The 25,789-nt window shown below is 33.8% G+C and overlaps 1 protein-coding gene across 2 annotated transcripts in view; it reads left to right on the top strand.

Moving 5' to 3' along the window:
- PIGK (phosphatidylinositol glycan anchor biosynthesis class K) overlaps positions 1-25,789 on the top strand; it is a 183,863-nt gene that overhangs the window by 144,146 nt on the left and 13,928 nt on the right. For both annotated transcript variants that reach the window (XM_009211223.4, XM_003892091.5), the window contains exon 10: positions 10,233-10,317. In XM_009211223.4, coding sequence (XP_009209487.1) covers positions 10,233-10,317 — 85 coding nt within the window. The remainder of the gene's footprint in view (positions 1-10,232; positions 10,318-25,789) is intronic.

Below are 25,789 nucleotides of genomic sequence, written 5' to 3'. Positions count from 1 at the left end.
ATAACTTTCCTTTTCAAGATATTTGTCTCAATTATGTTACCAATTTTCCTTTCAAAATACTTGCCAAATTCTAAAACTAAAGGGAAGCTAAATTACTAAGCAAAAAACATCTGATAACCAGAGCTATGAATTTACTAGTCTTGTATTACTGAAGAGATAAACATCTTCAGGATGAGAGCCCCTTAAGAACATACCAGGTAAGAGTTGACAGCTGTGGAGATGGTGATGAACTAATGCTGACAGTTTCTAGCCACTTTTTTCTCTTGGGTACACTTGCTTTTTCCCAGTGTAGCAAAAGCAGAAGTCAGCAGACTATGGCCCATGGGCCAAATCTTGTTATTGACTATTTTTTAAAATAAAGTTTTATTGGAAAACAGCCTTATTCATTGATTTACATATCATCATGGTTGCTTTCATACTATGATTGAGGTGATTAGTTGCATAGAAAAGTCACATACCTCTGCGCTACAGGTGAGAATTTGGGCTTGGCCTCTGTTAAAGGGTTACTAATGGGGACAGAGTGATGAGTATAGTTTTTGGCAGTTCAGTGAGGCTGGCATACCAAATCCTTAAGCTGTGCAGGACAATAGTCCAAAAATCTAAGTCAGAAACCTTTGAACAGTATAGTAGAAATCTCTATAGTCTTACTCTCTCTGTGTTGAAACAAAACCTGCCAGGCTCTCAACTGAAAACCTTGAAGGGCCTCACCATTAGAATAGGGCCACATTAAGGTGTAATGAATTAGTCTTATCAAAATTTCCAGGTGGTCTAAATTCAGCTCAGTCCCTGAATGAGTAAAAGTGATCAGAGTATCACTCTTAACTGCCCAGCAGAAGAACACACGGACCTTCTCAAGTGGAAAATAACACTGTATATAACCTTTCTTAAGTATGCAGTTTCCTACACCCATCAATTAAAAATTTCTAGTACACCGTAATCATATACCAAGAGAAAAACAAAAAAACAGAATATAGAAGCAAACTCAGAAGTGATCCAGAACTTGGAGGTAGTAGACAAAAACTTTGAAATAACTATGTTTAAGATGTTCAAGAAAATAGGAAAAATATTCTTGGCAAATAGATGAAGAGGTGGGGAGTTTCACCAGAGAATATGAGTATAACTAAAATAATGAACATTCTAGTATTGAAAAATACAGTATCTGGAATTAAGAACTCAATCGATGACTTAACTGCAAATTGGATACAGAAGATGATAGAATTAGTGAACTTGAAGACAGTACAATAGAAAATATTGAAACTGAAGTACAGAAAGAAACAAACAGAAAAGAGTACGAGACATGTTAGATACAGAAAAATGGTCCAACATATGTGTAAATAATGTCCCAAACTAGATGACAGATTGAAAATAAGGAAGAAGAGACAATATTTAAAGTGATAATAAACATTTTCCTAAACTAATGAAATACATCGGACCACATATTCAGTTAATTCATTGTAAGCAAAATGAATGCAAAGAAAACCACAGTTTGGCACATCGTAGTCAAAATGCTGAAAAAACATAGAGAACAAATTTAAAAGCCTGACAGAGAAGGAAAGGCTGACATTATCTTTAATACTGACATATTATTATAATGAGAGCCATAAAACAATAGAAAGACACGTTTAAAGTGGTGAAAGGAAGAAAACTTTTAACCCAACATTCTCTACTCAGCAAAAATATCTTACATAAATGAAGATGAAATCAAGATGTTTTTCAGATAGAGAATTTGTTGCCAGTGCACTTGAAATAAAATAAAACTAAATGAAATTCTTCAGCCAGAAATGATTACAAAGAGAAACAGCAAAATTCAGTAAAGAATGAAGAGAGCCAGAATCAGTGAATATATCAATTAAAATAATTGAGTTAATTAGACAAAAACCCCCACAATCTTGTTGAGTTTAAAGTATTCATAGAATTAAAATATATGACAATAATAAGACCAAAGGCAGGAGGATAAATGGAGTCAAAGTGTTGTAAGGTACTACTATTATTGAAGAAATGATAATGTTGAACAGTTTGATTAGACTACCAAGTCCAAGTTGGATGTCCTAATGTAATTGCTACGATAATGGTAAAAATACACCTATCAAGTTCATAGCAGAAAAAAAGATGTAATAAAATATTTGGCTGTTTCAAAAGAAGAAAAAGGAAATTCAAACAGATGGGAAATAGAAAATAGGTAGTAGTTGTAAAGCCAGCTATATCAATTATTACATTAATTATAATTGGACCAAGTACCCTATTTCAAAGAAAAAAGTAGTCATACTGAATTAAAAACATAACCTAAAAATGTGCTATTTACATGAGACATTTTCAATATAAGGATATAAAAATCACTTTGGATGTGGCTAACGTAATATTTAGATTTAGAAAAAAAGTAAGTAAAAGAAATAAATTAAGCCTTCAACTGAAAGATACTGCTCCTTTTTTAACTGTAAAAAACATGTTCCCTTTCCCAACAAACTGCAAACAAGGCAGCAGGCTTAGATGGTTTTTACATTTGACATTTATTAACCACTTGAGGTGCTGACATAATATGAACAGAATAAAAAAGCTTCCTACCTCGTTCAGTGGAACGAATATAATTCTGAAACCAAAACTAGACAAAGAGAGAATGAAAAAAATAGAGAGCCAGCCTCACTTGTGATCACAGATGTACAAATCTTAAATAAAATTCAAATTCAGTAGTGTATAAATAAAAACATTTCATGACCAAATAGAAATTATCTTAAAATGAGAGGAATGATTCAGAATTAGAAAATATATTAGTGTATTTCATCGTATCAATACATTAAATGAGAAACAGTTTGTAATTATTTCAGTAGATACAGAAAAAACATTTGAATAAAATCATTAATCATAAATGATAATGTTTTTTAAAAAGGCAGTGTAACTTAGACACTCCAGATAAACGGGAGATAATAAAGGGAATGTGTCTAAACTAGCAGCAGACTTTATATAGTATGAAATTATAGAAGCATTTCGATGAAAATCAGGGATGAGATAAGAATACATGCTATAATCCCATCTATTTGTTACTGCACAAAAAGTCTCAACTAATGGAGTAAGGAAAAGAAATAGGAGGTGTGAGGATCAGGAACTCTTCCTTCCTTTTTTTCACAGATGCTGTATAATAGAAAAATCTAAGTGAATCTACCAATATTAAATTTAATGAGAGAGTTTAGTAAGATTGCCAGATAAAAGATCATTACATGGAAATCAATAGTATATATGCCTATATTATTTATAATAGATATATGCATGTATCTATAGATATATTAATACAAAATAAGCAACAAAAGCTATAAGCCACCCAATTATACATCTTAAAAGATGTACATCTTCTTTATGGAGACAAAATAAAATTAATTATAGATCACAAAGGAACACCTATAAATGGAGAGGTGAAACATGTTTAGGGATGAGAATAAATTATCATATAATTTTATCTAAATTATCTGTAAATAAATGCAATTCAATTTCTCTTAAACTTCCAGTATTTAATAAATACCAGCACTATTCTAAGCACTTTGAATTTATTAACTTGTTTAATCTTCAAAACAGCTGTGTAGTATGTAGTCATTTTATATATGACTACAGATGTGGAGAGGTTTGTATCTGGTTACACAACTCATAAGTGGAAGTGCTAGCTGTCTGACTCCAGGTATGCTCTCTTAACTATTACTACATTCTGCCTTTGTAGGATTCTTCATGGAACTTAATAAGCTGGCTATCGAATTCATGTGGACTAGTAAAGGAACAAAAAGCCAAAGTCATTTGGATGACTACGGAGTATGAACAGTAGTGGTGGGAGAGGCATTTAGTCTATCTGACACCAGGATTTTCTGTTTTAAAGTTGTGGTGATTCAGATAATGTGATATTGGTTCAGATTAGGTAAATAAATATACAGCATATTATAAAGCCCCCAAAGAGACCCATGCATAACAATATATGTATGATAGATATGGTTTTACTTGGAGGAGAGGATAGGTAAGTCAGAAAATTCTATGTTGAAGCAATTGGTTTGCCATGGAGAAACAAACAAAATTAGATTTCCCCTTTACACTGTACAAAATACAAATGGATTAAAGATAAAAATGCAAAAAGGAAACATTAGAATTATTGCAGAATAACTTTTTTTTTTTTTTTTTTGCTTAGGAGTAGGGAAAGGTGTCACACTACTCAAATTACGGCTAATAAAAAAAGATTGTCAAAGACTAATGGAATAGAATATCATATATAGCAAAAAAAAAGAGACAATGCAAACAAAGTTAAAAGAGAAGAAAAAGTGTGGTGACGTTATTTGTAACATCTATTTCAAAGAATTTCTGTCTAGATTATCAAAATAACTCTAAATATTAATTTTTTAAAAGACAAACCAAATAGAAGAAAAAAGAAATACAGTTTAAGAAGAGAAAAAGACTCATGTTAGTGATCACCTAAAGGTGATTTTAGAAGGGAAGTGGACATTAAAACAATGAGATACTATGTCTTACAGAAATTTAGGTGGTGATGTTGAAAGGAAATGGGAACTTACGCATTTCTGGTGGCAGTATACGTTGATGCGGCCATTTTGGATAGCGATTTACTTGTTTCTAGCAAAATTTAAAATGTACATAACTTATGACCCAGCAAGTCCACTTCTTAATAATTATTCTAATGTATGGGTTGCGTAACTTTTTCTGTAAAGGGCCAGATAGTAAATATTTAAAGCATTTGTAGGTTATAGGTCATATGGTCTCAGTTGTAAATATGCAACTCTGCTGTTATAGTACAACACTGAAATTCAAATTTTGTGTAATTTTCACTAGTCACGAAATGTTATTCTTCTTTAGACTTATTTTTCCTAACCATTCAAAAACATAAAAGCCATTCTTAGCTCACAGGACATACAGAAACAGGTGACAGGTCACATTTGACCTCACATTTGAATGAAAAAAGCTAGTTGCTGAATTTTACTGTACAATTTATTAATGAAATGATTTGTAGATATTCTATGTATTTTTCATGCGTACTTAAATATGTATGGTAAAAGCAAAATAAAATGACTAGAACAATGTACATTAACTCCTGATAGATTTAGTAGAGTTCAGAGTAAGTACTCAATAATTTTGACAAGTTTTTTCTCTGATATCCCCCAGAACTCTACACTAGTATTTTAGAATTGCCTTTGACTCTACACAGATAGTTCCTTGTGCATTCAAGTTAGCTGGTTGTGTGAACTTCTGGAAAGCCTACCTATAATTTTTACCAAACAGGAAGTTACTTTTAAAGTCTCTCAAATGAGAACAAGAGTTTGCTTTTCTGGGATTTTATTATATTAGCTTTACTGAGTTGCTTGACAGGTCTTCTTATTTAACTAGTGTGTGCATTTTTATACTACATTGGAAACTGACAGTAAATAAGATGCATTTCAACAGTTGGGCCATAAATTAGTGTAACCTTAGTTCTCTTTGGACTTAACTTGCTGTTCTCTGCCTCATATTAAGTCTTTTTTCCCTGGCTTACCGTCTTTCTTGTGCTTCTTTAAAGTAGCTTTTAACTGAAGTTCTATTTTCATATCTTCTCTCACAAGTTTTTAGTTTGATAATTAGAAAAATAGTGATGCAAGGAGTTTGGAGGGGATCTCATTTCGAGGGAAGTAATGTATTAGATTGTTTTATCATTGCTGTATAGCCTGTTTTCACAAAAAATAAGCTTTAGTGACTCTTGGGACCTGTCTGAATTTGTAGTAGCATTTTGTGTTTGTCTGCATTGACCAATAAACTTCAGTTTTCTTCGCTTGGAGTGTCTTTAAATTTTCAGGTTTGTCAATTATATCTTGTACAATATGTGTTATCTATTATATGACTATTTGAAAATTTAAAAATGCAGTTTAGGAGTGTGAATTTTTCAATCCTTTTTTCCAAAGATTCTAGGAAGAAATTAATTTGATTTCTCTATTATTTCCTTTTAATTTCAAGTGCTTCTTTGAGCCATATTTTCAAAACAGGTTATACTAACTATTTGTCTACCTTCCTGTTTTTGGTATGTGTAGAGAATTTCTTCCTAATGATTTTGGATTACTCTAGATGATGTGTCTTTAATTATTATTGATACTCTTAATTTTTAGTTTGTATCTAGCATAGCACAGTGTCTCTGCTTTCTTGTTCAGTTTGTTGGCTTTATTTCCAGTGTTTGGAAAGATGCTTTGGCCTTCAACCTGAAATAAACTATGTAATTTTATGTTTATTTATTTATTTGTGATAGGATCTCACTATATAACCCGGGCTGGTCTCTAATTCCTAGGCTCAAGTGATCCTTCCTCCTCAATCTCCCACGTACCTGGGACTATAGGAACATGCCATCATACCTGGCTGTATGTTATTTTATACATTAATTGTCTGATCTCAGTGTGACACTCTAGAATATAAACTTTACTCTTTCTGAGTTAGAGATAACCTTCTGTATGGACACAGTAAATAATTTTACAGTGTTATTTTAGGGTGCTTGAATAGCACAGAAGAGAAATATTTTTTGGGCACTGGCTATGAAAGAGAAAAAGGATATAGAAAACACTAGAAAGCACAGGGGATTGTAAAGACTAACTTCATAGGCTTCATAATTTGCCAGGAGAATTTTATTTATGCAGAGGATTTGGACAGTATTTTAATTGCCTTTTCATTTGAGATGGTAGTATGACTCTATTGAAGTCAAAATCCTTTTATAAAGTAAGTAAATACCTTGTGTTATCTTCTACAAAAACTCTATTTTAAAAAATAGTAAAGCAAAATAAGGAATATACAGCTTTTTCCATGTAGAAATTACTCCCTTATTAAGTTATTTAAATAGATTTTCTTAGTAAAGGATCTTGGAAAGAGATCATGGAAAAAACATTCTTTTAGGGGGGCTTCTGAAATGACTTAAAATGTTAAGTAAAAGGAACACTTGGATGACTTTAAGAAAAGAGAACTTTGCCATTTCACAGGAGAAAAGTTCCAGGTTCCTTTAGGATGGCTGCCACATGTAAATTGAAATTAATATTTGTAGTTTTCTCTATCTGAATTATATATGGTTTATCAGAGACCTGACTAATAATGATTTACAAGATGGGGCTTAGAATGTATGAATGACCTTAGGTGACAATCTTGGGAAAGCATGAATTCTGGGATAATGGAAGACTACTTGCAAAGGACAGAGTGGGACAGCGGTGTCCCTTGGAGTCATGGTGGTGAAAGGAAAGAAAGCAGCTGAAGATAAGGGCACTACAGGAACAAGACAATTTTTTTTAAGACAAATCCTGCCCCTCCCACCACAAAAAGCACCACTTATTAAAGCAACTACACTTCAGTGAAGCCACAGAAGAGGGTGCTCTTGAACTGAGAAACCTAGTAAGTCAGCTTACCTCCCTTCACCCTCCATGGCAGGATAACTTGTTACTGCTGATTCTGAAAAAGCCAATACAAATAATCCTCAACAGAAAAAGAAGCCAGCACCTTTACAAAGTTACAATAAGTATAAAACACAATTAAAATCAGACCTTCTTACTAAATGACACACACACACAGAATGAAAGCACAAATAAAAAGGAAGGAAAGAAATAAAAGAAAAATTACAAAACAGGAAAACTGAAATGAAACATCTGAACATGAATAACCTGTATTAAACAAACAATTGCATTATGAAAGGATACCATGAATCAGGCATTCAAAAACACACAATTGAAATGGACAAACAGAAAGATATGTGAAACAGCAGTTGACTGAACTCAGGAAAGTAAATGGTGAAAAAAGAAAAAAAAATCATCTCAGAAATGAAAAGTAAATTACAAGGTAGACAAAGGAAGATAGATATTCCAGAAGTTCAATAAAAGACATAAAGAATAGAAAGAGCCAAGAAAATGAAACTGAAATAAGAGAAATGAAAATGATCAGAAAGAGAGAATTTTCCATATATTTAGTTCAACACCTTGAACTAGGAAATAAGTGGAAAATTAACAGATATGGTATTTAAAGTTATAATAAAACATTTTTTGAAATAAAATGAGATCTGAATTTCCATATTGAAAGGACTCCTGTTTCCCGTGTACGTGGGAAACTTGATCTATAACAATCAACTTTTAAGATATATTATAGTATTAGACCTTAAAACAAAAGGGAAAATAAAGGCCGTCTGAGCTTCTAAGCCAAAAAATTAGTAATTTAAAAATTAAAAATAATTAAAAATGAAAATAATTAACATCGAACCAACTTAGCATCACACTTCTTGATATCAAAATAAAGCAAGAAAGCAGTGGAAGTATGTTTTCAAGAAATTATAGAAATGAGTAATCATTTTAATTGATTATGAAACATTGGATAAATAAAATACTCATATATCCATAGTGATACTCAAGATTACTTGTGAATTGCATTTGGAAAAAGTGCTGCAGTTATTAAGAAACATTTCAGACATATCCTTGGTTGATAAATATTTTGCTGAAAGATTTAGATGTGAACTGTCATGGTATCTGCAGCTCACTTTTAAATGATCCTGCAAAAATAATATAAAAAATATAGAAATGTGTTTGGAATTTTTCATAACAGCTACATGGCATTATAAAAAGTTATTCAAAACAAATTGCCAGATTTCAAATATTTTTGTATACCTAAAGAATATCTTTTATATTGACTAAGAGACATTTTGTGAGAAAAAAAAAATGTATTTCATCTTATACATTGTTATTTTAGATTTTTGGAATAACCAATGAAGAGTGACTTTTTCATATTTCTTTTATACTCTTAGAATTAATGTCGGTGATTTAATTTTTATTTTTTCAGAAGATATTTATTAAAACTGCTGGTGCCTTAACAGGAATCAAGGCATGGAACCAAAGTGCATAAGTGGTCACTGTATTTTTCCCACTGCTGACCACAGTAGCAAAGAAACAAACAAAAATACATCATTTGCACTTAAGAATGTCCTCGATAAGGAAGGAAAAATACTGAGTTGTTCGCTTTTTTATTCTTGAGTTGTATTTATGTATTCTTATTAATATAAGTCCCTTTTTGGTTATATGATTTGCAAAGAGTTTCTCCCATTCTGTAGACTGTTTTTACATTCTTAATTGTGCCCTTTGAAACAAAAAAGTCTTAAAATTTGATGATGTCTATAGAGTTTGTCTGTTTTTTCTTTTGTTGCTGTGTGCGTGTATGTGTGTGTTTGCGTGTTTTGTGGGGTTTTTTTGTTGGTTTGTTTTTTGAGACAGACTCTTGCTCTGTCTCCCAGGCTGGAGTGCAGTGGCGTGATCTCGGCTCACTGCAACCTCCATCTCCCGGGTTCAAGCAGTTCTCCTGCCTCAGCCTCCCAAGCAGCTGGGACTACAGGCGTGTACCACCACGCCTGGCTAATTTTTGTATTTTTAGTAGAGACGAGGTTTCACCATGTTGGCCAGGCTGGTCTTAAACTCTTGACCTCAAGTGATCCACCCCCCTCGGCCTCCCAAAGTGTTGGGATTACAGCTGTTAGCCACCGCACCCAGCCTGTATGTGTTTTTATACATAAAGTGAATAAACTTTTAAAAGATACACTGTGAAATGCTTTAAAGCAAGTTGTGTGTGTGTGTGTGTGTGTGTGTTTTCTTTTGGTCAATGAGTATTTAGTTTATTTTTTAATTGAGGTAAAAATACCTAATGCTAATAGGTATTAGTTTGCTAGGGTTGCCATACCAAAGTACCAGAGACTGGATGGCTTAAACAACATAAATGTATTTCCTCACAGTCTGGAGGCTAGATGATGTCAGCAGGATTGATTTCTCCTAAGGTCTCTCTCCTGGAGGTGCAAGGCCCAGCGGGATTTGGCCAGTAAAATATAACTAAAACAGTAGACTGTTAAGTAGAGAAAGGGTTGCTGGAGATGAGGCTTGAGTTTGGTTGGAGCCAGGTTTTGAATACCTTTAAGGGCTATGAAAGAAACACCCTCTTTTGAACAGAGTGTACTGAAATATTTTTGTCTCAGAAAATGACAGGATCTGAGAACATTAAGTGATGTTAGCTAATTTTATTGCATAGTTACTTAACGTAGTCTGAATACCTTTATAGTCATTTAAAATTTTTCAATGGTAGCGTTTCAAAGATTGTTGATAAATACCGATTATTTCAAAAACTTAAATATATGCATTTTACTATATTTCATATTTGACATATTTAAATATTTGCCATATTTCAAAATAGTATTTGCCTTAGCTTTGTGTTTTTAAATTCTCTTTTTCCAGCTATAAGGAAGACCAGATGGATGAGGAACTAATGGAACCTCTGAAATATGCTGAACAACTTCCTGTAGCTCAGATAATACACCAGGTTTGCGTTTCATTTTATTCTTTTGAAAGAAACAAGATTTTTAATCTCTGAAAAGTAATTGCTTTTGTTAGGGTTTTCAGAATCAATGTGTTGTAGCTGAAAGGCATTCTGGGCTGTCTATCCCTATTTAGACTACCCCTATTACAGTTGAAAGTCCCATTCGAAGCACAATATTAAAAGGCTACTTGCTGTTTAACACCAGAATTCTTACTTACGTAAAATATAGGATAAAATAAGGATTATCTTTTGTGCATTATTTGACTACGAAATTTAATTTTAGAAAACTTTCATTTTGACCCATTGTGTCTAGTACTTAGTGACAAGGAAAGAGCTGCAAAAATATCATTGAGTGTAATTTTTTGGAGTCACTAAAAAGAGAAAACAGTCTTGCCCTACATCCTTTACCCCGCCCCATTGTCAACCCTTGTGAAGGGTAATTCTGCATGTCATGTGGGCAATTTGTTCATTTCCAATTATAATGATTTCATCATCCTTTCTACATAACTATAATTGTTGAGAAGGCAGTGTTTTAAGTATGTAAGTTTAGACTTTGTACTATAATTTGACAGTATATAACCTCTGCCCTGCTGGGCCAGAATCTAATAATTTTAAATGGTCTGTTGACTAGAGTTATAGCCTTTAGACCTAGCAGAATTTTCAGAACTTTACATATTATAGTAAATATTAAAAGCCCTTAAATGGCAGACTTTCTCAGAATTGTTATGAATGTTGATTGTTATTGTGTTTTTTTCCATATGCCTTTTTCTGTCAAAATAATTTTTATTTAGCTGATATGTATTGATTAGAAGTGCCAGTTTGAACTTTATTGAAACAAACAGAGGCTTTTACTTTCAAATGTTGGCTATATATATTTTTCATTGACATTAAAATTTAGTATTGCAATTCTGTGAGAAATTACAAAAAATGATCAGAAATTTGCTCCTTTGGGAAGCTCGTCTGTGCTTGGTAATTAGATCCAGTTTATATGTCAGGAATTCCCTAGTGTTGTCAGAGCTTAAATGACCTAACAGTCTGCAAATGTCACATTTAAAATTCTGTCTTCATGCCTGACTCTCAGCATAAATGAATTAAACAGCAGAGCAGGCAGCAAGTCAATATGTTCTTAACAGTAAGAGTGAGCAATGAAACAGTTTGTGGTTTGCTCAGAATAGGTAAATAGAATCTGCCCAGAACAGTTCACCTAGAATAAAATCTGAAAGAGGAAACAAGAATTAACCTTTAAGATGGTTGACCAGATGAAATGTCAGTAATATTTTTATAGCATGAATGAACCAATAAACTACCTGGTTTATGTAACAGCTGCATTTTGCTATTATACACTGTGTGAATTCCAAGATAAAGAATTTTTGACCCTGGTGAAAATTTTAGATTGTGATTTTTTTGGCAGTACAAGAGACTGTGTTAATTTTAACACTGAATTACAAACATTATATTAAAGTTCAGTAGCACTTGATTTTACTTAATACCTATCTTTAAGAAATTTTGCATGATAGGAATTTATGTATTTTATTTTTATTGAATAAAATGAATCCTGTTCTCAGTAAAAGAGTAGTCAGGACAGGTCATTGTTAATAGCAGACTCTTCATTTATTCCTTTTGTTATTTCCCTTTTTTGACAGTACTACAACTTAAGTACTGTTACCATTAGCCGGTCCAACTGGTCTTTTAGAAACGTATGAGTTATGTTGTCAGAAATTAACTGATAAGTCCATTATTTAAAAGCAAATTTTTGCTGGGCACATGGTAGCTCATGCCTATAATCCCAGCCCCTTGGAAGGCCAGGGTGGGTGGATCACTTGAGCCCAGGAGTTCAAGACCAGCCTGGGTGACACAACAAAACCCTATGTCTACAAGAAATACAGAAAATTAGCCGGGTTTGGTGGTGCGTGCCTGTAGTCTCACCTACTTGGGAGGCTTACGTGGGAAAATCTCCTGGGCCTGGGATCCAGATTGAGGCTGCAGTGAGCTGAGATTGTGGCACTGCACTCCAGTCTGGGTGACAGAGTGGGACCGTCTCGATAAATGAATGAATGCTTGCAACTTTTTTCCTAAGAGAATAGTAATACATGTGATAATTAGGTTCAGCTAGTTTCACAAAAGCTTTTTGATCTATATCTGAGTTATAGCATTATTGTAGTGCATAATCTCCCCCGTAACTACTTTCATGAGAAATAATATTATACTTTACCTATACCTGTTTTGGAGCACATGTCATTTCTATTTAAAATAGAATTACTTATTTTTATGTCTTATATATCCTATTTTATCATCTTTCTGGACAGTCTCAGTTTCTTGATATTTCTTTTAGCATCTTGCCTTGTACTACATATACATATCTCTAAATGGATAGATAACATATTTTTAATGGTACCCTGAAAGCCAGGACCACCTCTTTTCCCTACTACCCAGGCACCAGAAGCCAAGGACTCTCACTAGTAGCACAACTTAGAAGCTGCAGGAGAGATGGAAGCTTTCAAAGCAGGGACAGAGGCTGAAACAGAAGGAGAAACAAGAAATAGAAGAGAGAGGAATGAGTATCAGTCATTTGAGTAATTCATTTCTTGTGTGTGATATTTAAACTGCTTTTTACAATCAGGAGATAGGATTCTCACTACTACCATTTTATACTGTCAAATTATTTACCATTTTTCTAGCCATCCTCGAAAATATGATTGTATACCTAGGAAACCCAGGAGACTCAAGTTATGAACAATAAAATTAATAAGAGAATGTGATGAGATAGCCAAATAAAATTGGCTTCTTAAATAAAATTGATAGCTTCTCTGTATTTGCAGTAAACACACAGAAATGAAAATGGGAAAATTTTTCTGTCACAGCAGTGAAGAGAACTATAAAATAATTACAATTAGATTTAACAAGTAAACCATAGACCTGTATAATAAGAATCATAGAAATGTACTGTTTCAGAAACAGAAAGACATACCAAATAAACAATATGATGAAAGTGTAAGTGTAAATTCTGCCAATTTAGCAATTCTAATTAGAATAGAAACAAGTGTTTCTTTTTTAATGTTAGGAAAAAATGACCACATGATTTATGTGGAAGAACAAATGTCCAAGAATAACCAAAGACAGTATGTAAGAGAGGCACTTCTTTTACTGGATATCAGAATATTAGCCTAAAGCATCTGTAATCAGATAAATATTATATGGACAAAGGAATAGACGAGAGGATCAGTGGAACACATGGAGGAGTGAATTTCAAATTTATGGATTTAATTTATGGATTCTAATTCATGATAAGAAATATTTTATATGCATAATGACCTTTGATGTGTATGTTTGTGTATGTTAAAATAAATAAAAGGTTTTATCACACACGTATCCTTATTACGTATGATATACTCTATTTTCGTATTCTATTTTATATTTTTTTAAATGCTAAAGCCTACTAAACTGATGTTGTAAGCAACAGGTAGTCCTGACCTGTAGCTTGAAACACACCAGAATCCTAGAGAATCCAGAAAATTTTTTTATTATATTTGATAATTTAATATATGATAAATATATTTTTATTTCAGTAGAAAAGCAGGTAAGCCTCTATTTCATACTATATGCAATGTAAATTTTTTTCATAAAGACAATGTAAAATAAAAATTAAAAATCTTATAAGAACATATAGGCAACCGCTTGTATAATCTGGAAGTAGAGAAGAACTTCTTAATGAACCCTGAAACTCTGAAGATATATTTAGCTCCACAAAAATGGAATATTTTATATGACACAGGTTCCACAAAGTTAAAAGACAAATGTTACAATCAAGACAAATATGTTTACAAAGAAGATAACAGAAAATTCCTTAATATCTGTAATATTCAAAGGACTCTTGGATGTTTATAAAAGGCAAGCAAAACTCAGTAGAAAAAAGATTTTAAAAATTGATGAAAATCTATTTAGAAATAAATGACATGGCCAGTGAATGAGAATAGGGAACTTCAAACTCAGTGAGGAAGTACACATTACAAATTCAGTGAAATTATTTAGTGCTCATCAAACTGGCAAAATTAAAACAATACTTTGATAAACAGTTTGACATTTCCTCAAAAGGTTAAACACAGAGTTACCATATGACCCAATATTCCAACCTAGTTATATACCCAAGAGAAATAAAATCATGCAGCTACACAAAAACTTATGTGGATATTCATTGCAGCATTATTTTTAATAGCCAAAAAGTAGAAATAACACAAATGTTCAACTGATAAATAGATAAATCATATATAGCATATCTATACAGTAGAGTATTATTCAGCAATAAAAGGAAAGGAAGTACAGATACATGCTAAAACGTGAGTGAAACTTGAAAACATATGTTAAATGAAAGAAGCCAGTCACACACAAGAAAACATATTATATGGTTCCATTTATATAAAATGTCAAGAATAGCCAAATCTAGAAAACAGATAAATGTGTGCCTAGGTCTGAGACATGGTGAGGTGATGGGGACTGACTAATGATACGGGGTTTCTTTTTTGGAGTGATGAAAATGTCCTAAACTTGGTGGTGATCATTGCATGACTCTGTGAATATTCTAAGACCATTGAATTATACATTTTAAGAGGGTAAATTTTATGGTATGTGATTGGATCTCTAATAAAGATATTTTAAAAATCAAAATCACCCATTTCTGTCAGAGATGCTAGGAAAAAGGTACTTGTGTACATTGTTGTTAGAAATATGGATTATTCCTACCTCTTGAGATGACCAACTGACAACATCTCTTCACATATAATACACAGACGGTCCCTGACTTAGAATGGTTTGAGTTAGGATTTTTCAACTTTACTATGGTGCAAAACTGTCACAAGTTTAATGTCATATATAGTATTCAGTAAATTGCATGAGACATTATTATAAAATAGGGTTTGTGTTAGATTATTTTGCCCAACTGTAGGCTAATGTGTGTGTTCTGAACATGTTTAAGGTAGGCTGGGTTAAGCTATGATGTTTGGTAGATTAGGTGTATTAAATGCATTCTCAACTTTATGATATTTTTAATTTATGATGGGTTTATCAGGACTTACAGGAGTATCTGTATACATACTCTTCAACACAGTCGTTCCACTCATGAGAATCTAGCTTGTACTTCTAATATATAAGGAAAAGTACTGCTGTATAAGAATCTGAGTACAGTAATATTTATAGTAGCGTTAATGTGGCCACAACAAACTGGAAACAATGTGAATGCCCCTCAGCGTAGTTGATATAGTGTGTATGATTTTTCAGTAGAAAAAAATATCTACTTTTTAAAAATTTTTTTGAGGCAGGGTCTCTGCCACCCAGGCTGGAATGTGGTGGCATAATCATGGCTCACTGAAGCCTCGACCCCCCGGGCTCAAGTGATCCTCCCACCTCAGCCTCTTAAGTAGCTAGGACTACAGGTGCATCCTACCACACCCATCTAATTTTTTTTTATTTTTGGTAGAGATGGAGTTTTGCCATGTTGCTGAGGCTGGTCTTGAACTCCTGGGTTCAAGTGATGTAAAAATGTAAAATGTCTCTACATTGAAATGAAAAGGCAGACCAGCCTGGGCAACAGAGTGAGACCCCATCTCTACAAAAAAACATAAATTAACCAGGCATGGTGATGGGCACCTGTAATTGTAGCTACTCAGGAGGATGAGGCAGGAGGTTACCCTGAGCCCAGGAGTTCAAGGTTACAGTGAGCTGTGATCACGCCACTGTACTCCAGCCTGGGCAACAGAGTGAGATCCTATCTCAAAAAGAAAGAAAAGGCAGATATCAAAGTGGAAAAATATTTTCCTCGTGGAATTAACATCTTTGTATTATAAAGAACTCTTACAGAATGGCAAGAAAAAAACTGAACAGCCTAATGCACTTACGTGAAGAACTCACACAGACATGCCTCAAAAGTTGAAATAGTAGAGGATAATAAACTGATAAAACATGTTGATGTTCATTAATGATGTTAGAATTGTTTATTTTTATCAGAAAGTTTCATTTTTTTTTTAACTTCAAGCAAATATATGAAAAGTAGTAATACTCAGTGATGCCTGAGGCAGTAATACTACTGGAGGGGTGTATAAATAGGCATAAATTGAGGACACTGTGGTAATTGGTACCAACATTTGCGAGTATGTTTATAAACTAGTTAAGCATGACAGGTTGAAGACATTTTTATGCTTTACCCTCTGACATTTAGCAGAGTGGAAAAGCTCAGCCGTAACTTCCATCACTCTGGAGTCCTGTAAGAACTAGACGGTTTATACTGCAGAACCCTGGGAAGATAGGTACCAGGCACCTCAGAGGTTGGGTCCAAAAAGAAACACCCTCTTGTCTTCCTCCCAAGTGTCTTCTTCCTGTTTAGCTTTCAGAACACTGGAATTTAGGCTTATATTTTATTAGCAGAAGATTGAGGAATTCCTCCCGGAAGATACCAGTCAAACCAGAAAGCAGTGGAGTGGTGTCTTCAAAATTATGTGAGAAAATAATTTCCAACTTAAGGTTCTGTTCATTTCCAAATTATGGTGTAAGTATCATAAAATAGGAAAGACATTCCAAGTCTCAATAGATAATTTTTCTTATTCATCCTTTGTGAAGAAGCTACTTGAGATATGATCCATTAAATGAAAGAGCAAACCAAAAATCCTGAGGGAAAATCATCCAAGGCACAAGAGATTGTGCCATCATGGTGAGATGCTAGTGAAATTCCCATTTATGGTGAAGTGCGTTCTGAGGTGACAATTGTGTAGAAGTTTGAAGAGTAAAGAGTACAAATTGGAGCAAGACAATGAAGGACTCCAAGATGGGTGTCTGCAGTCGGTGGAATGGTGACAAATTATCTAATGTGTCTGACCATGTTAAAAGAAGTTTTAAAGTTGAGTAGATTAATAGTTAGAGTGACATAGAAAATTAAGTGAACAGGGTAGTGAAGCAACTATTAGTTTCAGTGGTAAAAGTTATGTTAATACAAGAAAAGATATATTATCAATATTTTATGTCTCAAAAGTTACATAGTTATAACTATGAAACAATTATTTAATGAAAATGTGTGATGGTAAGTATGATTACTCGACTGTAAATATGATTACTCGACTGTAATCATATTTACATGAAAGCATCAGAGGCATGGTGTGAACTCAGTAAACTAAGTACTGAATTTAAACCTCCCAGGAGTCTCTCTGTTCTTGGTCCTGATGATTATTATTTCTATATGTGACACTAAATTTATCTTTACTATCTCAGCTTCTTATATTAAGCAAGCGTGCATGCGCGCACACACACACATTTAAACAGCTTGATTAGAAACCTTTTGGTAGATGCTTGCCTGGGGTTTAAGATGTGTGAGAGATTCAATTCTGGGGGTCACCATTATGAGTCAATTTTATCTTCATAAATTTAGGTCCCTCCACTAAGGCAGAGGCTCCATGTAAACAAAGCCATAAACCCGTGTACGCTTTAAAAAACTTTAACTTAATCAAATGTTATACATCAGTGAATACCTTATCTTTGTGGAGAAATATCTGTTGTTTTCCCCACTGTGTTCTTAACCATCTTCTAGGCTTTCTCTGGTTCCCCCTATTTCAGTTATAAGGCCTCCTACAAATCCTTTAATATTTTGACAAGATTAGTAGATTGCAAGATTTCTATTTTTAATGGCCCTCTGCACACTGCACATGATGGTGGTATAGTATCACCTTACTATTCTCTTTTTTTAAGATAAGCTGCACAAAAGATTAGAGCTATGTATCCATTACAGGTTTAGTTTCTTAGAGAGAAGTACTGGGGTCTCCTGCCAGGCTCTTGCTTAAAACATAGATTATCTTGCAGAGTCTTGTTTCATCTGTTCTTTGTTACTCCTTTTTAGTGCTAGAGATCATTTTTTCCAATGTAACCAGTTCGTACAGTATCCTGGTGTGTCCATTGTTGCTCTGTGGGAGTATTCTAGGTATTTGGATGGGACAGTTCTTTCACTGTGCAGGACTGATCTGTGCATCACAGGATGTTTGGCATCCCTTGTCCTTCTAACTACTGGTTGCCAGTAGCACTGCTTAGTCATTGTGATGCTAAAAAAAAAAAAAAAAAAAAAAGACCACACCTTTTCTGAACTCTTCCCCACCTTTGGAACATAGTACCACCTCAGGTTGAGGACCAGTACAGGTAATTTGAATTATTTGCAGTCTCTGCCCACAGACAAACATTTTATTTGTATAATTAGCTTCTTACTCTTGTAATTGGGATATTTCAAAATATGTATAGTTGAGAATCTCTTTTCACTTTTCTGCATTTTGAAATGTTGTCCCAGGCTGTGTAATTCTAGCTCCTTACATTATGTGACATGGATTGCAGTAATTTTTCAATTCTTCTGTTTTTGTTTGTCATTACTCTTCATGTTGTTCCACTGTTGCAATTTTGGCATTTTAGTGTTTTTCCGTTACAGTAATACCTACCCCATTACAGCTAAACTTTACTGAAGGTTGACTGAAATGTCTATCAAGTAGAAATCTCTGCCACCTTCTTTTAAAAAATGTGCCTATTGAATTATCAATATCTGGAAACTCATCAAAAGGATGCTGAATCCCTAGCACTCTGTCTGCCTCAGGACTGACTTATATTGCTTTAAAATCATGTAGAGCTTTCCCTAACCATAGCAACTTTAAAATTGATGTCTAGTGAAAAATAATACATTTTTCATTTATTTTTATTCAAGTGATGAGGCAAGTAATGAAAACTAAACTTTTTGAAGGTCATGGACTAATCTCTTAATATCAGATATGTTTTTAAATTAATATAAATTAACATCAGCTTTCATATTATAACTTACTACAGCCACTTTCAAAAATGTCACTTCTCAAGGGATAAATGCAAGGGTAAAGCCGTTTGAGAATGACAATCAACATTTTAATAATTATCATCAACTTTAAGTTTGAAAATGTTTGGTCCACCTACAAATTTGTCATTACATCCCTTTTCTGATATGTGAAATTTCTATGATGGAAATGGAAATTGTGTCACTAGTGGTAAGTATTCCCAAGCAGAAACAGATACCTGTTTTCACCAAATTTATAAAGATTTTTAAACTGAGAATAGTTGAGGAAGCATCTGTTTCTTTTCGTTTTTGTTGTACAACTGTAAATAGGTGCAAAACATATTTTACAATTGATAATGATAATGATCATCCGAAAATAACTAGTACCGTTGATGAAATTGTTCCCATTTTATACATGAATTAACTGAGGTTCAGAATAGTTTAAATAATTTGCCTAAGGTCTTCCATCTCATAAGTGGGATAGCCAGAATTTGATTCTAGGTCTGTTTGACTCCAAAATTTATCTTCTTAACTACTGTGGTATACTTCCTCCTTATGAGCATTTTTTCACGAAGGCTTTGTCTCCAGAAAATTTTGATGAAGGAGATATCAACAGGTGTAATTCATGTTCTGATTAATTGAAAATGTATTTTGGAAGAATAAGTATCAACAGATTTAGTTCAGAATTCTTCAGCAAATGAGTATCATTTATTTAGATACTGGCCTAAAGAGAGTTACCTTCTCAATTCTGTTTGCGGTTGCTTTCTTCACCCCAGCTGCACTTGACTTCCCAAAGAGGGTTTAAGACATGTAGAGATATGAAGAGATGTGGGTTCAAAAAATGATAGGGGAGAGTGCTAAAGATTAGCTTTGCTTATTTAAAATTTTACCTATGGATGGCTCACTTGAAAAGAGAAAGTTTCTGCTATGTGGTCACCTATTCCGAGGTTCCATTTGGTTTAAATGGTACAGTGGCCTTCAGAATTTAATAGGCATTTGTGGACTATCTGGATAATCTAGCCACCATTCATAACATGATTTTCAATAAAATCATTTTTAATTTCCAAAAAACTGATGATAAGGAGAATGTTTAGAATATAACTCATTCACTGGTTGAAGATTGCCTGTACTGTTTTTTTAATCTCTTCCCCACTACTGTGGGCAGCTCATAGTGGAATGTCCAAAGTGGTGAGAAAAGTGAGTGTCAAAGAGCCTTGATAAGCATTAACTTATGAGTGGGCCTTGATAAGCATTAACTTATGAGTGGACCTTGAATGCTTGAGAATTAGCTACATACAGCTAAAACAATTAGTAATTAAAAACAACTAGACAGATACACATCTTCACAAGTCAAAGTAATTCACAGTTCATCACATTTAGAACGCAAACGTCCCTAATGAATATTAGACATTTGACCCTTTGTATTGCTTTGAATATTAAGATACTTGGTAGTAATTAACTTTACTCCCTTTCTGTTACATCTTCATCAACTTAGTTACTAACAAAGAGGCTTTCAAAAAAGTTTTTGGTGCTTCTTCACAAATAATATATAATAAATTTTTCTTTTTCTTTAAAAATTTGTTTACAAATATTAAAGACATTAAATATGCTTTATAATAGATTTTGACTTTAATAAGACATGATAGAAGCATAATGACTATTCTAAATTGAGTTTTAATCCTTTAAAATTCATTGTAATTTTATAAATGTGCCAAATATGAAGAATGTCTTCTTTTCCTGTTGTCCGTTATGCCAAAATGTATCACATAGCATCTGATATATTATTAGGTTCTCTAACTGTATTTGTTTTAAGGGTGAAGTGTAAACCATAGTATTAGGGGCATATGAATGGTTTGCTGGAGGATTGTTGGTTTTTAATAAATACTGACTTTCCAGAAGTTGAGGTAAGCAGTACTGTAAGTGAGAAAATGGGCCATTTTCAGCTCCAGGAAATGGAAAAGTGGAGCTTCTTGGTTCACTAGCTATATATTTGTACCTGCTTTTAAGGTAGAGAAACTATACAAGGAAAAAATGGTGCATTATACAGTGAAGAAAATAAATGAAATTACTCATGCCCAACGCATTCTGTTTTTCTAGTGGGATGGTTTTGACTTACAATGTAATAAGGTAAGTTAACATCTTAGTTAAAGGAAAGAAAAAGATAGACATATAATAACAAATTGATAAAAGAAAACAGGAAAATACATTGTTACTTTTATCAATTTGTTATTATATGCCTATCTTAACATCACTGAAATCCAGGGATCCACCAAAAACATTACCAGAAGTATCACTGGAAAAAAAGAAATTAAAGCCCCGGGGGATCTCTTCTCACATAGATACAGAAACTGACTGGATAGAGACAAATTAAAACACAGTTCCCTTCAGCCTCATGCTATATTCTTGGCAGTAGTTTAGATACTGACTTGTAACTGCTCGAAATAATGTAACTAGGAGTTATCTAATCTGCCATCTAAGTTGACCTGAAATCACCTTAATGTGCTTCCTGATAAGAGTTAAGATTATCATTCACTTTAAAACTGGTATATGCATGTCAGAAAAGTCACATTTTATATTAAAGGAATCAATATCTTTAGTTGTAGATTTTTAACATTCAGGGTTAACTTTCATTTTGTCATACCAGTCATGTTTGGTGGGTAACTTGTGTATTATTATGTCAGTTATCTCAGATTATAATTTCTGATCATTCTTAAACACATATTTTCCTTTAAAAGACTGTTTTACTTTAATCTACATTCATATATATTTATCAGTGCCTAATCAGTGTATTTAATTATTTGATTTTGTGTATCTTTTTTATTTACCAGTTCTATATCCAAGGCTATTAATACTTAGTGAAGACAGAATAGTATCCATGTTACCTAGTTTTGATTAATTAAGGTGTTTCTAGTTTAAAATATGCCAATAGATATCTTAGTCTTGTGAAATAATGTCTACTTTTAAAGAGTAGTGTTATTCAATCTGTTACGTTGCCTGAGAGAGATGTATAAATTATATATTGATATGTAGATGCTAGTTAAACATTTTCCTCATGCTAAATAGCTGTATCTAGAATAACTAAAATTATCAAGTAATTATTATAATAAACTATAAACATTAGCATGCTGTCTTCAACTAGTATATAGAAGCAGAAAAGGACTGTTTCAGGGTATTGTCATTGATTAAACCACATAGAGGGCCTTTATCCATGGGAAAGATCATTGTAAGTAGAGTACGGGAAAAGTAATTATGGGATTCACTTTTGTTGTACAAATATGTTAAACATTTGTATGACTGCCATGACTAAAAGTGATTACTTTTGTTAAAAATACTTTTTCAAACTTTAGATAATTTATTTTATAAGGAATGTTATGATCTTTTTTAATACAAGCAAATAGTGTTCCAAAAAATTAATTTGACTGAAATTAACTATTTTATCCCAAGAGTGATTTCATTTAAGCACAGTGGGAGGCTTAATGATTTGTTCTTCAGCCTATGTATCTCAGAAGGAGGATGCCAGTCCTCCTTTTACACTTGAAAGAATGTGATGATTCTCTTGAGAGATCCATATTAAAGAAGTTAAAGAAATTCTGCCTAAAAACAAGGAGTTGGAATTTACCTTTTAAGTAGCAAAGTAACAAAATCCTGTTACAATAATTTTAAAACTTTTCCCATTAACTGTTTGCCCGTTTAGGAATATCTGTATAACTGGAAACAAGCATTATTGATTTTTGGTGTGTTGGTGGTTTTCTTTTGATATCACGTAAAATATAGTTTTAATGTACTTTTTGGATTTTTAACGTGGTACATTTTCCCTGTACTTCAAGATTCAGATTTTTAGTTTTTTCTTTCAGCACTTTAAAGGTGTCTTTCTATTGTTTTCTGCCCTCCATGGTTTCTGACAGCCGACCTTCAGTCATTCTTATTTTTGTTTCTCCGTAGCAAGGAACTACAAACTCTTTCTTAAAGTGTCAAATAGTAAATATTTTAGGCTTGTCGGTCACAATGGTGTTTGTTACAGCTACTCAATTTTTGGTATAGTGTGAAAGTCCCAATAGATAATGTGTAAATGAAAGGGTATGACTGTGTTCCATTGAAACTTTAGTAATGAAAACAGATGTCCAGCGTGTGTATTGTAGTTTATTGAACCCTGCTCTGTAAGAACAAATCCCTTTTTCTCTGACTGTTTTAAAGATATTCTCTGTCATTGCCAGTATTTTGATTATGCTATCCCTTTGTGTGGTTTTCTCTGTGTTTCTTCTGCTTGGTGTTGAGCTTTAGGGATCTGATAGTTTCTAGTTTTCATGAAATTTGGAAAAATTTCAGCTATTATTGATAGAGGCAGGAGATAGAGAAATTCTAGGCAGACAGGGATGGGTGCCCAGTGAAACCCCACCTTCAGGCCAAAAAAAGCAAACAGCCTGAAACCCATGGCCCAAGGTTTGCCTACTCTCTCCCAGTTGGTTCTTTCTGAATAATGCCCTTTTACCAATCAAATGTCGCCTTTTCCAAAACTACCTACGGCCTGCCCCACCCCCATCCTCTGCTTATAAAGATCCCAGACTAAGTTGATAAGGAGGGAGATGGCTGGACTTTGAGGGATACAACTGAACTTCAGGAAGAGATAACCTGACTTCAGGGAAGGTGACGTGCCCTTTCGAGGGATAGGACTGAACTTCAGGAAGAGATAACCTGACTTCAGGGAAGGTGACGTGCGCTTTCTGTCCCCTCTCCAGCTCCCTTCTCCGCTGAGAGCCATTTTCATTGCTCAGTAAAATTCTCCACCTCACCATCCTTCAGTTGTCTACACGACCTCATTCTTCTTGGACACCAGACAAGAGCTCAGGACCTACCAAGCGTGGGTACCTAGAAAGGCTCTGACACCAGCCTTTTACCCTTGCTGGTAGAGGGCAGTCGCCCCGTTGCTCCATGCACTGAGGCAAGGGGCCAGCTGAGCTGCTAACACACCACTGTCTACAGAGGGAGAACTAAGAGAACACTATAACACCCACTCTGGGGCTTCAGGGTCATGGGCACCCTCACCTGGGTGCTACTGTGGGCCTTGCATGGAGCTTTCTCCTGCCAGTGCCCGGAATGGCCAGTCAGATCCCACACTTGCTCGCTCACATGCTCCCTCCCACAAGGGGTTGAGCATGGTGGCCGAGTAAACAGGGTGCCTCTGTTGCGAGTCTGGTGAAGGGGCGAGAAAATCCTGTGTCATTATTTGTTTTAGATATTTTTCTCCCTTCCTACTTGGGACTCCAATTAGGCAAATGTTACCCGGCTTGATATTTGCCATAGCTTATTTAGGCTCTGTTTATTTTTTTCCCTGCCCTTTCTCTTCTGTGCTTCATTTTGAATAATTTCTATTGCTATTTTATTTGTTCTCTGATGTTTCTTTTCCAGTGTATTATCTGCTGTTAATTCCATCCAATGTATTTTTCATTTCATATGAAACGAAATTTCATATTTTTTTATCTCAAGATCTTATATGGGTCTTATTTAAATATTCCTCATATGTTCATGTTTTTCTTTACATTTGATTTAAAATATCTGCTTTCAGATCCCTGTCCATTGAAATCATCATCTTTTTCATTTTTTATTTATGAGTCTTTTTCTAGTAATTGTTTTTCCTCCTGGCTGTATGTCATATATCTCTTCTTTGCATGCCTGGATTTTTAAGTTGGATGCTAGATATTTTTAGGTTTTTTGTTGCTATTAGCTGCTGGACTTTAGATTTTTGCTTTATTTATATAGTGAGTGATGAATTTTGTTTGAGGGTAAGTTTGATCACTTTAAGAATTGCTTTTAAGTTGTTACCGACAGATCCAGAGCAGTCTAGTCTTTTTTTTTTTTTTTGTTAGATAGCCCCACTATCCTGATTTAGCCTCACTATAAGCTGTGACCTGATGCTTTTGTATCTTACAAGGTCTGTCCATTTCTTTAAGTGTGTACATGAACAATTCCCAACTCTGAAGGAGCTTTGGGAATTGTTTGGCCTTTTGATATTTTTTCCCTTCTACCAGCTATAGGTAGTTTCTTGTCATGCATGCATAGATTAGAACTCTGCCAAAAATGCAAGTATATTCCTCTGCAGATCTCTGGAGCTCCTGCGTATATTTCTTTCTGTGCAGCTCCCTCCTCTTCTATCCTGCAAATTCTAACCACCTAAACCTCCCTGAATTCTAATTTGTGTCTCTTACACTCAGCAAGACTGCCAGGCTGTGTTTGGGTCTCTTTCCTTGTGCTGTAGTTTGGAAACTGCCTACAGGCAATGAACATGGGGCAATTAAAGGACTCATTTGTTTCCTTTTTCTCAGGGATCAGAAAACTGGTACAAATTGTGCAATGTCTGAAAACCATTGTTTATTACCTTTTGTCTGAGGTTCTAATTGTTCAAGATGGGCAGATAATTCCTTAGCATTTAATCCGTCATGCAAACTCTGATTACCCCTAAACAGACACTGATAGACACTGTTGATAAATGAAGCTTTATTATTTATTTGAGGGGACTGTGGGTTATTTTTCTTGGTTAAGAACTAAAAAATATATTCATTTACTTTGAACTTCAAATTATTTTACATTTTTTGAGTAGAAAAGAAAATCTTTATTGTCCCATAAATTACTTACCAATTATAAAGAGTCAAAATAGTAATTTTA

The sequence above is a fragment of the Papio anubis genome, chromosome 1, assembly GCF_008728515.1.
Source record: "Papio anubis isolate 15944 chromosome 1, Panubis1.0, whole genome shotgun sequence".
NCBI classification, from domain to species: domain Eukaryota; kingdom Metazoa; phylum Chordata; class Mammalia; order Primates; family Cercopithecidae; genus Papio; species Papio anubis.
Note: the sequence above shows the minus strand (reverse complement) of the source record. Positions and strands in the feature narration are given on the sequence as shown.